Source organism: Neolamprologus brichardi, chromosome 7 (genome assembly GCF_056152115.1).
Source record: "Neolamprologus brichardi isolate AB-2024 chromosome 7, ASM5615211v1, whole genome shotgun sequence".
Lineage (NCBI taxonomy): Eukaryota > Metazoa > Chordata > Actinopteri > Cichliformes > Cichlidae > Neolamprologus > Neolamprologus brichardi.
The window spans coordinates 39073571-39088391 of record NC_142110.1 but is presented as its reverse complement, the minus strand read 5'-3'; the positions used below and the strand labels follow the sequence as shown (position 1 = coordinate 39088391).

Sequence of the window (14821 nt, the reverse complement as noted above, 5' to 3'; positions counted from 1 at the left end):
TTTTCTCTTTGGATATAGATCATCATTTCTATATCCTTCACACTGATGTGGTTTATATTGTTCTTGGTGATAAACAACACCTTGCCATTGAACAGTGTTCTGATTCTCAGGTACTGGTAATGGTGTACTTTCAGAACTCAGCCTATATCCTTGATTCTCTACCGGGAAATGATAACCTAGTGACTCATCCTGAAACTGCTGCCACAGAGCACTTTCACGGATCCACTGGTTTTCATCATAAGAGGGACTTACTGCATATCCAGATAACTGATAAAGGTTTTGACTTGTAGCACTGTATAAAGATGGAGAGCTTCCACCAATATATGGATGCATGGTCATGACTGGTGAAGTTGCACGACTTTGTAAAAGGGAATGGATATTTCCTGTACTATAGGCCATTGGGTTAGTTGACCTAAATGAACCAGAATTATATAACTGAGGCAAATTACCAGTGCTCACTGAGGAGTATGTTGTGCAGCTCTGAAGAGATCTTGCAAAAGTAGCTGATGTACGCAAATCCAAACTCTCAGTATCGACTGACACAGGTGCACTGATTAAAGCATGTCTACTCTTTCCTGGATTGAGAGAATCTAGATTGTCTTTTTGTAAACCATCCCTTCCAAGGTTTACGTTAGCATTTGTTAATATGTCAGAATAAGACTCTATGAACTTGGCTGAAGTAGTCTGTTGTCCACTTATCTGACTTGTTCTTTTCTCTTTTTCTGCCTTTTCTTTTGATTGTTGTTGTGTCATATTATTGTGTGGCTGCTTTTGCAGTGGGCTTTTAATTGTAACTGTATAATTATTAGCCCTTTCTTGAGGTGGTTGTTCTGTTAATGTTTGACAGGTTGTGTGAATACTTTCATTTGATTTTGTAAACTTGTTTAAAAACCCTGAGAGCACTCCCGATTGACCTGCTGTCTCTATCTGTGTTGGATCAGTCTGGTTATGTGGTATTTTGTTTTGCTGTTGTGTTTCATAGGTGTTTTTGGGCTGCAACTGTTGAGCTGTGTTTTCTGAAGGGGATTTAAAAAGTCCAGAAAACAGACTACTTGCATGTGTTGTTTTTTGCGTTGTGCTATTTTTTGGCTGATCTTGACTAGAAACTTGGATATTCGTTGTCTTTATTGGCTCATTATTGGATTTGCTTAGTGTCATTCCATGCTGATGAGCTGATGGTTGACTTTGTGTGTTTATGTTGTCTGCTGAAGCAAATTTGAAAAGTCCAGATAGAAAACCACCTTGTTGGGATGGTGCTTGCTGAAGTGGAACAGTCTGCTGTCGAGCAAATCCTGGTTTATTTGTCTCGTATCGGACACCTTGGTGATTCTGAGGAATGTTTTTAATAGGATGACCTTGGCTTGGACCTTGAGTACTCAGTTGGCTTAGACCTTGTTGACTGCTTTGGTGGTGAACTGTTTGACTCCTTGAAATATTCTCAGAGGATTCAAATTTGAGCAAGCCAGATAGCAGCCCCTTTTCTGGAGTGTGTGTTTGCTGAGTTCTGTGTGAAGTCTGCTGCTGACCAAAGTAATTGCCGGGAATGTTCCTTTGTGCTTCACTATCACAAGATTGTCCCTTTTGTTGCAGGTTTTTTGTAGATGAAATGTTCAATAAACCTGAGAGAAGGCCCCCCATCTGTGGAGTTGAAGAGGTTTGTTCTGGGGCTGTGTGTTGGGAAAATTGTGTGGGATTATTTCTGTTGAATGGCTGATTGTTAGCATGCTGTGATAAATGGCCAGATAAGTCACTACTAGAGCCAAATGTAAGAATTCCAGATAGCAGTCCACCTTGTTTTGGTTGATTGACAGTCTGCTGCTGCATTCCAGATTTCTGATTTGATGTATGTTGGGCTTGTGAGACAGATGACAGTTTACTGTTCTGTGGTTGCTGATTACAGATTACATTCTGGTCTAGACCAGAGGGTGCTGGGGTAGGGTTGAATATGCTGGAAAACCACCCTTTCTCACTATTTTCCTGGTGCACAGGAGGATTCTTGGTCAAGGTGGTCGAAGTTGTTGAAGTCAGATCATGCTGAGGAATCTGTGTTTTTATGGAGGCACTGATGTCTTCACTGGATGCAAACTTTAAAAAACCAGAAAGCACACCACCTTCTGCTTTGGGACGTTGCTGAGTGGAAACGTTTTCAGATGAAGAGAAAGGTACTTTAGGCTTACTAGTCAATGCTGGGTCTTCAACTGGTTCCTCTAGTTGGGGGCTCTCTGTGGTTCTAAACACTGGATAAACTGCCACAGGTGGAGCTCCGTGGGGTGGAACAGGGCCAGCAGGTGTGATCAGTGAACTTAATGACTTCTTAAAAGGGCTAAAGAAACTGGTGTTTGCAGAATGTGTTGGCCCAGTTGACCTTTCTGGCTCTGGAACAGGAATACTCCCTTTATTCAAAATTGACTGAATTTGTCTCTCATATAAGTTTCTATCATAATTGTGTCCTGAATATTTTTCATGTGAAAGTCTTCTTAATTTTTCTGATTCACTACCTCTGTTATCAAGCCATCTCTCTTCCAATTGTGTATGACTCTGAGAACATGTGGATTCCAACACCTGTTTGCATTCAGCCAAATTCACATTATTAGCTGAAAAAAGCTTCAAAGGATTTAATCTACCCAAGACTGAGTTTTCTGGAGCACTTTGAGGTTTGGTTACAAGCTTGGGTACATGGTCTTTTGCACTTGTTTGAGTCTGACACCTGCTGGGAGTTTGTGTTTCTTGATGATGACTGTGTATTTTGGCATCATGTGGTGGGTGAGAAGGCAAAGAATTGAATGATTTTTCAGGAGAACTTTCTACTGGAGAGACAATAGCTACGGGAGCTGTGTTATTTGACTTAGGAATGAAGGACAACAATTTTGTTAGTCCAGATTGTGAGGATTGTGCAGATGATACTTGTGGAGATAGGGCAGGCTGTTTAGGGCCTCCACCAACTTTGTCAGTGAGAGAAGTAAACAATGAGCTCATGGCATTTTTTACTCCCGAAATGCCCTGATCAGAAGCAGCATGTGATTGGGATTCTTCTCTTAAATCCTTTGAATTACTTTGCTCCTCCCCAAATGAATCAGTTCTATTGCTACCATAGGAGGATAGCCTAGACTTGCTTGATTTAGGCAGGGATCCATATTTGCTAATTTCCTCTTCTTTTTCAGCCAGGTATTCAGACACTGTTTCAACAAGACATTGAAGCTCATCCATAGGATCAACATATTCATCACTTGGCTCTTCTACGGGAGAGAGCATTGCCTCTGAAACCCATCCTCCTGATTTAGGTTTCCCATACTTCTTCTCCCAAAGGCTCTGTGAATGTTCTATGTGGTCCTCATAGGAGAAAGAATGCCTATCTTTATAATGTCTTTTGTTCTCTGAGCGACACTCATCAGCCATAAAGGCAATGTCATTAACACTGTCCTCTGCTCCTAGAGGGTGGTGCAGAGGGCTCTCCATTTCAAAATCAAACTGTGCTTTCCTTCTAGCATCTTGCCCTTTTTTGTATGCCACATAATTCTCCAAAGTGCTGTCCAGCTCATTTTTAGCCCACATCCTTGTTTTGTAGAGAAGCCCATTCTGATATGGTCTCAGATCTGATGTCATACGCTCCTCCTCTTCCTGCATCTCTGCTACCTGTCGCATGAAAAGCTCCCCTCTTTTCTCACGGAGGAGTGCAAGGTCAGCGGGAAAGGTCTCTTTTCTCATTTTGTCTGCTTCTGGACTGAGAAACCCTCCTGGGTCTGTAATCTTTTTCTTTCGCCGACGATCAATAGTATCATAACCCTCAGGATAGGTGGCAGGCAGACCACCACTATGCTTTGTATTCTGATGGATAGGTGAATGTGATAGCTCGGAGTAGGGTCTTCCCATGCGAAAGATAACGCTGTCTTCATCATCTATAAAGTCACTTAGCTGTGGCTTGCTTTGCCCCTTGTATTTGTTTTCCCAATCTTCAACCCCCATGCCAGAATCTACAGGTATAATTCTGACTCTTCCTTTCTGATTTAAAGAGCTTCTTTTTGTTTTTTTAAGTAAAAAATAATAATTTAATGAGGGTGTGGGAATGGATAAAGGGATGGAAAAGAGGCATAGAAAAAGAAAAAATGCAAACAAAAACACAAGTTAAGCCACACAGTAAATTATGACAGAAACAAATCTAAATAAATATTTTCGTAATGATGAGCTGATCTATAATATATATGATAAGCAATATGTAACATTGCATTCTTTAATAAACATTTTTTGCAGTTTTTGATGATCTTAACTAAACTGCCCAGAAGGCATACCAAAAGACCAGAACATAACATGTTACACATTTCATACATTTGACAGGGGTAATAAAACTCTTTGTTTGCAAGTGTGAGATTGTGTGCATATAGCTCCATGTTTGCACGTGCCTCACTGAATTTAGATTGTTGTAAATCCCCACTGCAACAAACATGCTTATCAGCACTTCCACAGTCTGTCTGTAAAAGTCTTAACAGGAAATGTCTGCAAAATCACCACCATATGGCATTCATGGTAGAGGTTTTTTTGTTACAACTGAAAGGCATGTGTCTGTCACTGACCTATTTCCTCCAGAGGTGTGAAAGAGGGATTTCCTCTGTGATATACCCAGAGCATTTCAAAATAACAGAAACTTTAAACAACCCAACACACCCTCAAGACAAAAAAGAAACATGAACAATGAAGGGTTTTTTTTCTGTGACTGTAATCACATTTTTTTTCTGATGTAGAATTATCCGGATCAACTCCCTATCAGTCAACACAGGCAGATTTGTAGCAGTCTCACTGGTGCACATGCATGCTACGGCAAGCGCACAAGATTAAAGTCCATGAACCAAGAATATTTGTTTTCTGGACCAAATACTTCCTGACAGCATTTTAGTGGCGTTGTAGTGACCATAATAACAACAACAAAAAAGAATATATTATTTTTGTATATTAGTAACAATCATCATATAAACACTTTATTTTGGCCATTTGGCCAACAGTAAACAAATAATCCTGATATACTTCCTGATGTACGGAAGACAAAAACATGGGCTTTTGATCAGGTAAACTATTCATGACAAAATTAATTAAGAGGTAATTACCAATTCTTTCTCTGTGAAACAATCTTATCTAAAGTAAACACTTCTGACTAGGTTTTAAACCCTAATTAAGGGAGGCACAAGTAATGTCATTATGATACCAATTACATTTGCATGATTTACCTTTATAATTTCATTGATGTTGATTTAACTCTAGTTATTTTTGAGGTCATAATGAATAGACGACTCATTTTCAGTTACATTATTGAAAACCACTTCTTAAGTTTTGCACTATTTGTGTAAAAAGTGAGTGGGAGAAAAAAAAATTGGCAAATACAGCCATTATCGCCGTGATTATATTACTTTGCATTAGACGGCAGCAGTACACAATAAAGCAACCCATCAAAACGAACTGCTGCAGCGGAAGCAAGAACCATCAGGCTACACTGCCAGTATGTGTAAGGATAAAGAGTGTCTGATCAGGAGTGCATGAGTGAGTGAAGGTATCCCTGGGCGACCCTGTCTACCTGCTTCCTCTTGGGTCCCTGTAGTCCAGGTCGAAACTGTGGACAGAGTCTGTGCAGCCATCCGGGCGATGCTGTGGCCGAGGCCCCATCGGGTACTGGTGCATGGATGAGTTGGGCTGAGCAGTTGTGTGGTAACGTGGAGGCAAACTGTTACTGGTCTCACTGCGGTAATCGCTATCCCGGTCATCTACAGCACTGTCCTGGTCATCCAAGGCTGCAGCAGGTAAAAAGACAAGCTCTAAACACCCCATCCTGACAGATTGTAAAATTGTGGAATCAAGTACGTTTAGTAAGATGGCTTCATTTTTCTATCAAACCTTGCTGATTATTAATGTAAAAGAAGTGTATGTATTCTTGTTTGAATTTTTATTAAATATAAAAATGCAAAAAGCTGAAAAAATAAACAAACCACAGTTACCTGATGCTAGAGGAAAAGTTAAAAATGCAAACATTTAAAATTTTCTAAAAGAAAAATTGTGCAATTAATGTGAGTATTTCAAGAACAAAATATAAGATGCAACTTTTACTAAACAAGAAAGAAGAGAGTATTCTGTAATTCTGGATCCTAGCAAAAAATAAAAAATAAAGCTGACTAACTGACTAGCAATAGGTTTGTAGAATTATAAGAGCTAATTGTGTACAACCCTGGGGTTATTTGAAAGTGATTTATTTGAAGTAAACAGAGTAGACAGACCCACAGGATGGCACTGCACTCTGGTACAGTCATTCTCAATTAAGAAGGAGAGAGAATCTTCTGAATGAGAAGATTTCCATGCAGGATAAAAACAGATTTTGTCAGGATCACTCTTATTATTTTCAGGTAAATGCAGACTTCCCCTTGCTCTTATAGCAAAAATATTATTTTTTTGTGATGCTGATTTTTGTTTATAACATACTAAAATAATTGGTTATCACTAACAGGGTTACACTGCAACACAAGACAAAGTTTCTAACAAAACAATTTGCCTCATGTGGCTTTACTTAAATAAAACTCCCACCTGTGCACATGTAGCCTGGGAAATTCATAGTCATGAATATATCAAACCATTACATCACTGCTTGCACTGTTTGTTGCCCCACTAAGAAAATAAAGTGCTGTACACGCAAGCACTTGTGCAAAATGTAAGGCAAAGAGCTGTTCTTCACCTCTCTAGCTGTATGATCCCATAGATTCATCTACAGAATAATTTTCTATAAGAAAAGTAAAGATTGTGAACTTTATTTTTTGATAGCCCAGTTAAGCCTCTATATTTCTACACAAAAACATAAAATAATCACTTTACAAAGGGGCAACCTTGTGTTGAATTAGAGAGAAGAAGACAGTTTGTAGGTGTTCACCCCACACAGCTTCATAATAATTTGTATAACTTCATATAGGAAAGCACCAAAATACACCACTTCTTGAAACTGACCTTACCAGTTCAAAGACAACGTCTACCAAAAGCTAACCATAAGGCTAGTATTGGCTAGGGAGATAGCTAGGCTGGGGTTTGTCGTTTCAAAGTGATAAAGTCATAAGAAGTGATTCATAAATATTTAGCAAAGACTGCCACCTGTCATCTCTGTGAAGGAACTGCAATTCCCTACATTAAACACGTAATAGGGGCTTCCATTGTTAGTCAGACTTCTAGCAATATTTGTTATGTTTTCTGGAATGTACACAATATAATAATAATAAATGATATATGTGTTTTAAAAAAAACCTTCTAACATCAGCACAGGGCATATTGTAGAAAACAGCAAGAGCATGATGGGAGAAAATGTCAAAAGGTAATCAATGAATGCAGTGAGGAAAGAAAAATAAAATTAAGTAATGTGAATTAATTGAATGGGAACCTTATGGTTTACGTGTTACAAGGGGGACATGGGGCTTTATGACATGCAGAAGGGGAATGAGGATTGGCCAAGGGGGAGAATTTCATCAAAGTGTGTTACATACTCAGTGAATCAGCCCATCCGAAATAGTTGCCTGGTAAAAGTGCAGATTTAACAAGTGAGAGGCAAGTCAGAGGAGTCGGGGATTGTGTAAACAAAGAAGACTTAAGTGCTCCTGTGTTGTAATAATTGGACAATGAGGGAGCCCCATAAGTGGCAAACAAACACATAAATTGTCACAAGAGATTTAAAAGAAAAAGAATAAAATAGAAGTAACAAGACAAATGAGTCAGATCCAGAAAGATAGAAAACTGGCTCCATCTAGAGGTTAAAAGTACAACACATTCAGGTACTCACAGCACTGGGAAGCCGCAAATGGCAATGGGTGACTCTGAACATCTTCCTGAAGAGAGTACTAGAGAGGACAGAGAGTGTAAAATGTGCATATAATAAAATTCTTTATTGACTGGAATAATAAACTTCATTTTATATTAAAACTTTCTGGTAAAAACTGTATTTTACCTCATCATGGATTCCCATTCTGTTGATGCGCTCCAGTTTGCCAGTCCAATACTGTGCCTCATCATCCGGGATATCTGGTACAAAAATATGCAGGCAGCAAATATAAACTTCAAGCTTCATTTACCAGTATGCTGTCATAATACATTTTATGTCTGTTCAATTTTTTATGAGCTGTTTGGAAATGAAGAAAATAGTAAGTTAGCAGTAACATACAAAATAAATGTCAAGTGTACAGTGTGGCAAGTTACAGGTTTCCTGAAAAATTATAATACAACATTGAATTTCAAATACACAAAAAATCAAAAGATAACTTTTAAGTGAAACATACAAAATAATTACTCTACATTTACTGTTTGATATGATGCCTGGTAGACTAGTCGTACTTGAAAGGGGGATCTGCACTGCACTGTAGACAGATGCACATTAAAGGCCACACACAACACAAAGGCTGGGGCTTCAAAGACACCACAAACCCACGGCTTTAATGAATGGCTTTGGAAGCGCAGAGTCATGATGGGCTCCTGCAACCTTAAAAGGGCTCCTCTTAATACAGAGGAAGAGGCTCTCTCCCACACAGTGGATACTCTGCTTCAACTCTGATGCCTTTTGATTACAAGGCTTAAGCATTACATGCAGTGCGGTACTAAAATAGTGTAGTGGTCAAGTACAAAAAGGTGGTGGGAGCACAAAGGACACTTCACCATACAATAACTAATTAATAGGGGTGCAACGATACTCGTATCGATATTGAACCGTTCGATACAGTGCTTTCGGTTCGGTACGCATATGTATCGAACGATACAACATTTTTAATTTATTTTATCAACTTTCCTTCTGACGATGCTGTCTGTGTTGAGCGCTCAGTGGATCTGCGCTCGACAGTGCAGCCTAGGCGGAGTAGTCGAACACAGATTCACTGAGCGCAGGGCAAGCTAGCGAGACAGAAGCTAAGCTCGTTGCAACATGGCAAATTGAACCTCCCCCACCCTCATTCAGATCTGGCGTTTGGAACTATTTTGGTTTTCATGTGACGTATGACCCTGAAGGTAAGCGTGTCATGGACAAAAGTAAAACAGTATGTTGGATGTGCCAGCAATGCTCAATTGGTGGGAACTAGTGTGTTAGCGCAGTTAGCTCGTTAATGTGTTGACGTCTTCCAGCCCCACTCATGAGGCGATCCGCGGTAGCTCGTTAACGGAGATTTGCCGTGTTGTGACCTTAACGTCATTTCAGATTAACGCTGACAGCACTAGTGGGAACACAACCAATATGACTGCACATTTACTCCGACATCATCCTAGTGCAAAGACAAGTGGAAGCAGACAAAAACAAGCACGCATGCTACAAACTTTACCCGAGTCATTTAGACAGCCGTTAGCACATGATTCTCCTTATGGGGACCTGATATGTTTAATATGCTGCTGAGAATATAGCCCAGAAGAAGCGTATAGTATAGCTTTTATTTTGGAAAGAGACATTTCTCCATAATAAACTCTCTTTTCCAAAGATGAGTGATTCCTCAATCAGATACAGGGCTCACAAAATCGCTAGCCCGACGTCCTGGGGCTTTTTTCCAGTCGGGCTACCAAAATCTATCTCTGCCCTGCCCGTCGGCCTATCGTAGGAAGGAAAAATATATGTCAATGCTTTTGCATTCTTTCGGAAATGTAGCTGGGTAATTATGTCATTGGCATCGGCCACTGTCAATATGTGACATACTGAAATCGTGTTTGAATTTGCGCTTGTTTTTTGCTTTCACTTTGCAATCGCGTGAACTGTGTATAGAGAGCGACAGCACTGATTGGTGAGTGATGATAATTTGCGCACCAATTCCTCTGACATCGTCTTATCAATCGTTAGCTTACTATGCAAACATGACAAGTGAAATCTCCCGCAGCTTAAACATGTGAGAGGTTGATCGCGCAGAGAATCGCTGAGCGTTATGTTAGTGCGTGTGTAAAAGCAGCAGGATATATATTTTAGTTCTGCTGAGCCAAATAAGACAGGTCAGGGTGAAGAAGTGACAAAACGGAAAGGTTATGACAAATCAGACTATAAGGCAAAAAGAAAGTGCAGCTTTATGGTTTCATGGACAAAAGAATTTCTGTGGCTGCAATATGACGAGCTAAATAACCAGGGCTGCACATAAGTGGTCCGCAGGTGCGCATTCGCTGTCAAAATAAAAACCCGCACAAGATAAGAAGTTGCAACGCGTGTTTGCGTACATAAGATTTTAAGGAAGAGGACAGACATTTGTTTAGAACTTTTAAAGATGTCGAAGAAGCTCCTTTAAACAATTACTGTGATGTTCCTCCACCTCCAAAGAAATGTCAGAAGGAGTCCGAACCACAAAAGAAGCACGTATTCTCGGAAAAGTGGTTGCAGGAGGTGAGCTGGCTTCAAACAAATGATGAACGCACAGAGATGTGGTGCAGAATGTGCCGTGAAAATTTAATAAATGACAAATTAATAAAAAGGCATGAACATCTTTTTTGTATCGAAAAAATATCGAACCGTGACACCAAAGTATCGAACCGAACCGTGAATTTTGTTGTATCGTTGCACCCCTACTAATTAACTAATACTTTTAAATGTGAATCAAACTTTAATATTGAAAAACTTGCCAATATCAGGTAAATTTAGCTGTTTTTGATTCCTAGCAAGCACCAAATGTCAGTATATTTAGTCTTTATTTATAGATGACTGCAAACACCAAGCTGAACTACAGTTCATATTTCATCTACAGTATTGTAGTCTTGAGTCAACCCTCATTTCCTCATTTTGCTGAGAAAAATTATATAAAGGCGCAACCATTTATTGAAATATGTGGAAACATAAATGAAATACAGTATACAAGACAGAAACAGAGTTTCTAAATGTAATGAGCTTAAAAGTCAATATTGTCTTGACTACCTTTATCCTTTCACACAGCCTGGACTTTCTTAGGCAATCTTTCTTGTACTTTCTTTAAGTAGTGTTCAGGAATTGTTCCCCAGACATCCTGAAGGACATCTAAAGCTCTTCTTTGGATGATGGTAGCTTTTTGGACAGTTCTTTGATCCCATACCTCTTCAATAATGTTAAGGCCTGTTGATCCCTGACTAGCATTCTATAGTGTGTACTACTTCTTTTTTTTTTTACCCAGCTATGCTTTAACTGCCCTGCCAGTGTGTTTGGGATCATTTTAATGCTATAAAACAAAGCCACTACCAATTAGATTCTTTCCAGATGTTATTATATAGTGAATCAATATCTGATCGCCCTTTTCTGAATTTAAAATTTCATTGCTTTACAACAGATCTCCAATAACACTGCCTGAGATATAACTTCAAAAATTACAGATCCTCCACCATGTTTTATAGATGGCTGCAGACACTCACTGTTCCAGCTCTTTCCTGATATCCCCTGGACATACTGACTAGGGCGGGGTATCGATTTTGATTTTTATAATCGATTAAGTTCCGATTCACAAAGTTCCAATTCGATTCGATTTTGACTCAGACAATCGGAAGTATTATAATTCTGATCAATTATCAGTACATATCCATAATTTACATCTATGTATAAAAACAAAGCTGAAACTTGTGAGACTTCATTAGAGGTTTAATCATCACAGCAGATTCCTTTGTGTCAAAGTAACTGAGGATAAAATGCAGAAAAACGTGAAGGAGATTTTCCTGGCCTGGCTTTTTATAGCAGATAACCACCTTAAAAATATTCTACAGTAGATCAAAAACTGAAGAAAACCATAAATCAACATATGAACATGACCTGATGCTGCTGAGGTGAAGCAGAGCGAAGTTACAAAGGTTTTTATTAGAGACACAGCTAAGTGTTTTGCAATTTGGCATAATTTGTATTTCTTTGATATTGAACAGCAGAAATGAGGCTTTCTTGTCGGAGGTCATTTGTGGAAAAAAAAAAAAGAAAAAAGAAAAGCAGTGATGGCGACAGCGCTGAACACAACGGTAGACTGGTGCGTACTAAGCAAGCGAATAATGCAGAGATCTAAAACACAGATTTAACATGGGAAACTGTTCTTGAAGTACACTGAGAGAGAGAAAGAGCTGTGCAGGAAGTGTGATTTTATTGTGGTGGAAGCAAAACAGCAAGATTATTCAAACTAAAATCGATTTGAATCGGGAAATCGATTTTTTAAACATACCCACTAATACTGACAGTGATTCGAACCAAATTTTCTACATTTCTTAAGTCATAAGACCTGGTGCCACTGATTTTTAATCCAGTATGTGTGTAAACTGATCTGGACCTTGTTGTGTTGGTACCTTTGAGAGCAAATAAAGGTAAGGGAAATTCCAACATTATCAGCATCAACCGATTCTGTGAAATGCACCTATACAGTCCCATCTCGAATTAACTAAGAACTTAACACTCTTGTCAACCTCTGGCTAGTCCAGAAATCAGTAGCTGGAATTATAGTGGCTGTCTATCTTTTACACACAGTCTGTGATCTACCACTCTACCAGATTTTCTGCCCCTATGTAGCCAAATAAATAAATACACCTTTAATGAAATCTGTATTCATATTCTGACATGGATCATTCTAGAAAACACTGATTAAGTGGCTAATGGACCCAAGTCATATATTCCTCTTTCTCATGTTAGAAATGCTTTTGGATATTTCTAATGGTTCCTAAATCCTGTTGCCCACAACAGGACAACCTGGCAAAGACAAAATTATATTTACGGAACCTAAATTAATAAAGGAAGGTCTGCTATTGTTGAATTAGTGACCTCAGCTTATGCAGGACAGAAACAGGCGTCTCATTCTCAAAGGCACCAGATACGGGATGTTACACCATCAGGCAAATATCTAAGACAAATATCTGGACTGCTTCTAGCCATAAAATCCTGCTCGACTCCGCACAAAGGGAGAATGTTATGATGTGACCTTATATTTATCTTGTGTAAACCAGGTTGTTCTGAAAATAGGGGACTTTATTTAAAAATTAATGTGATTAAACAGTTCATAATTTCTTTTTGTAAATATCATTGAGTTAATGTTGAAAGTCTTAAATTCAATGATTATTTGATTTAAAATCCACTGTAGTGGTGCAAAACTATGCAAAAATTATGAATCTTTGTTCAACAATTGTGGACTCAACTGTTTAGCCATTAGATTTTCTGTTCAAAAGAAATTACTACTAGGTACCATATGTCTGCACAAGACCAGTGGATACCAGGCTATGATGTTACACACTGCTCCAGGCTCGACACTTTTTTTTTTTTGGTTCCTGACATTTCAGCAGGAAACATTTGTGACCTTTGAGTAACTCTCCAGATCAAGGTTTGATTCACCCTAAGGCAACCAGAATCACTAATGTATCTATTACAAAACATCTTACATAAGAGCTTTAACGGTATTTACAAGTGTGGTTCAATCAACTGAACAACTGTATGTCTTAGACTCTGGAAGTCTATTGTGCAGCTAAAATGGTTTCAGCTTTAATCTCACCAAAAGGCAGTTCGAAACGAGTATCCAGCAGGACTCGATGAGGCGTCGGGTTCTTCGTGCCATATATCTCATCAGCTTTCATCAGGATCTCTGCATCCAGGAAAAGCCACTCACCTGAGCCCTCCTGAAATTAAATTAAACACATCCATTTATTTACACAGACAATGCCTTTGCATGTATTCTTCAGTTTGCCACTGATTCTTTTAATATGGATTTAAGGCAGTTTTATTGCCTGCGTTTTTACTATTTGTAGCTCAAATAGTGAAGCCAAGCAGCATTTATAATGAAGTATGTTCAATCTTGTGAAAAATTCAAAGTTCATTTTCTTAGTATTATGTGGGTCAAACAAGAAACATTTTTGTATAAACTACTTTTTTGTATGTAAAAAATACATTTTTAACTTTTTGATTTCCAATCATCCTGTAACTGTAATCATTGTGTAATCATCATTTTAAAATGTTTATTTTATTTGAAACTGCCTTTATACTTGAAATTTCTATATTACTTTACCTTAGGTTTAGGAATCCAGTATTACATTACTTTTTAAACTAACAAGTAATTTATGAACAGAATATAACCAACACACAGGTGCTTGCATTTACTTATTGTAGCATTTGAATTTTTAGTACGACTAAAAATTCAAAGCGTCCCTTTTATGAGATCATCATTTCACATCTTTGATGTGCCAACTGGAATTACTTACATATCTCTTTCTAGAGAAAAATGCAAAAAGACTGAGCAATATTTATGTAAAGGTACAAACTTTTGTTTTGTCTTTTGTTAATTTTACTAATTTAACATCTATTGATTGATGAAGTTAAATGCTGTATCTTGTTACTTCTAATGGTTGGATTTCAAGTGGCTTTATTCCACCTCAAACGTCTGGACTAAAATTCTCTTGTACTTGACTTTTTGTGTGGGTGTAAGTTCTGACCTCCTCTGATTGTCGGATACTTTTTAATGGAATCCATGCAGTCCCCACCATGGTGTCCCAGATGAGACCTTTGTTCCACACCTCAACAATGAGGCCGAGGTCCAGCCGGTTGATCTCACTGTGGAAATTCAAGTAACAAATGATGATGATGATAAAATGTCACTGAATAAAAGAATGAAACAATAACTGTGTTGTAATGTAACTTTGTTATCAGAATTTTTTCAAATGGAAAAAAAAAAAAAAAAAAAATTAAACCAGAAATTTCTAAAGGATTGCTATCAGGAGCTACCATTGCTTTAGCTACAAAAGCTACTTCCTCATTTTGTCCTGTATTAGCTGTCATAATCATTTCCAGCCTTGTTTTGTCATTCAACATGCTATTCAAAGGGCTCAGAAACAGCTTGATGACAGTATTAAAATGGCACATGAATTTTAAAAGCAGCCATACACCAAG

The 14821-nt window shown here is 38.3% G+C and overlaps 1 protein-coding gene across 1 annotated transcript in view; it reads right to left on the bottom strand.

The window, feature by feature from the left end:
* unc13bb (unc-13 homolog Bb (C. elegans)) overlaps positions 1-14821 on the bottom strand; it is a 66326-nt gene that overhangs the window by 35647 nt on the left and 15858 nt on the right. The window contains exons 4-9 of the mRNA XM_087843582.1: positions 14368-14485; positions 13434-13557; positions 7958-8031; positions 7793-7850; positions 7500-7529; positions 5561-5774 (exon numbers count right to left, since the gene is read on the bottom strand). Of these exons, the coding sequence (XP_087699708.1) occupies positions 5561-5774; positions 7500-7529; positions 7793-7850; positions 7958-8031; positions 13434-13557; positions 14368-14485 (618 nt within the window). The remainder of the gene's footprint in view (positions 1-5560; positions 5775-7499; positions 7530-7792; positions 7851-7957; positions 8032-13433; positions 13558-14367; positions 14486-14821) is intronic.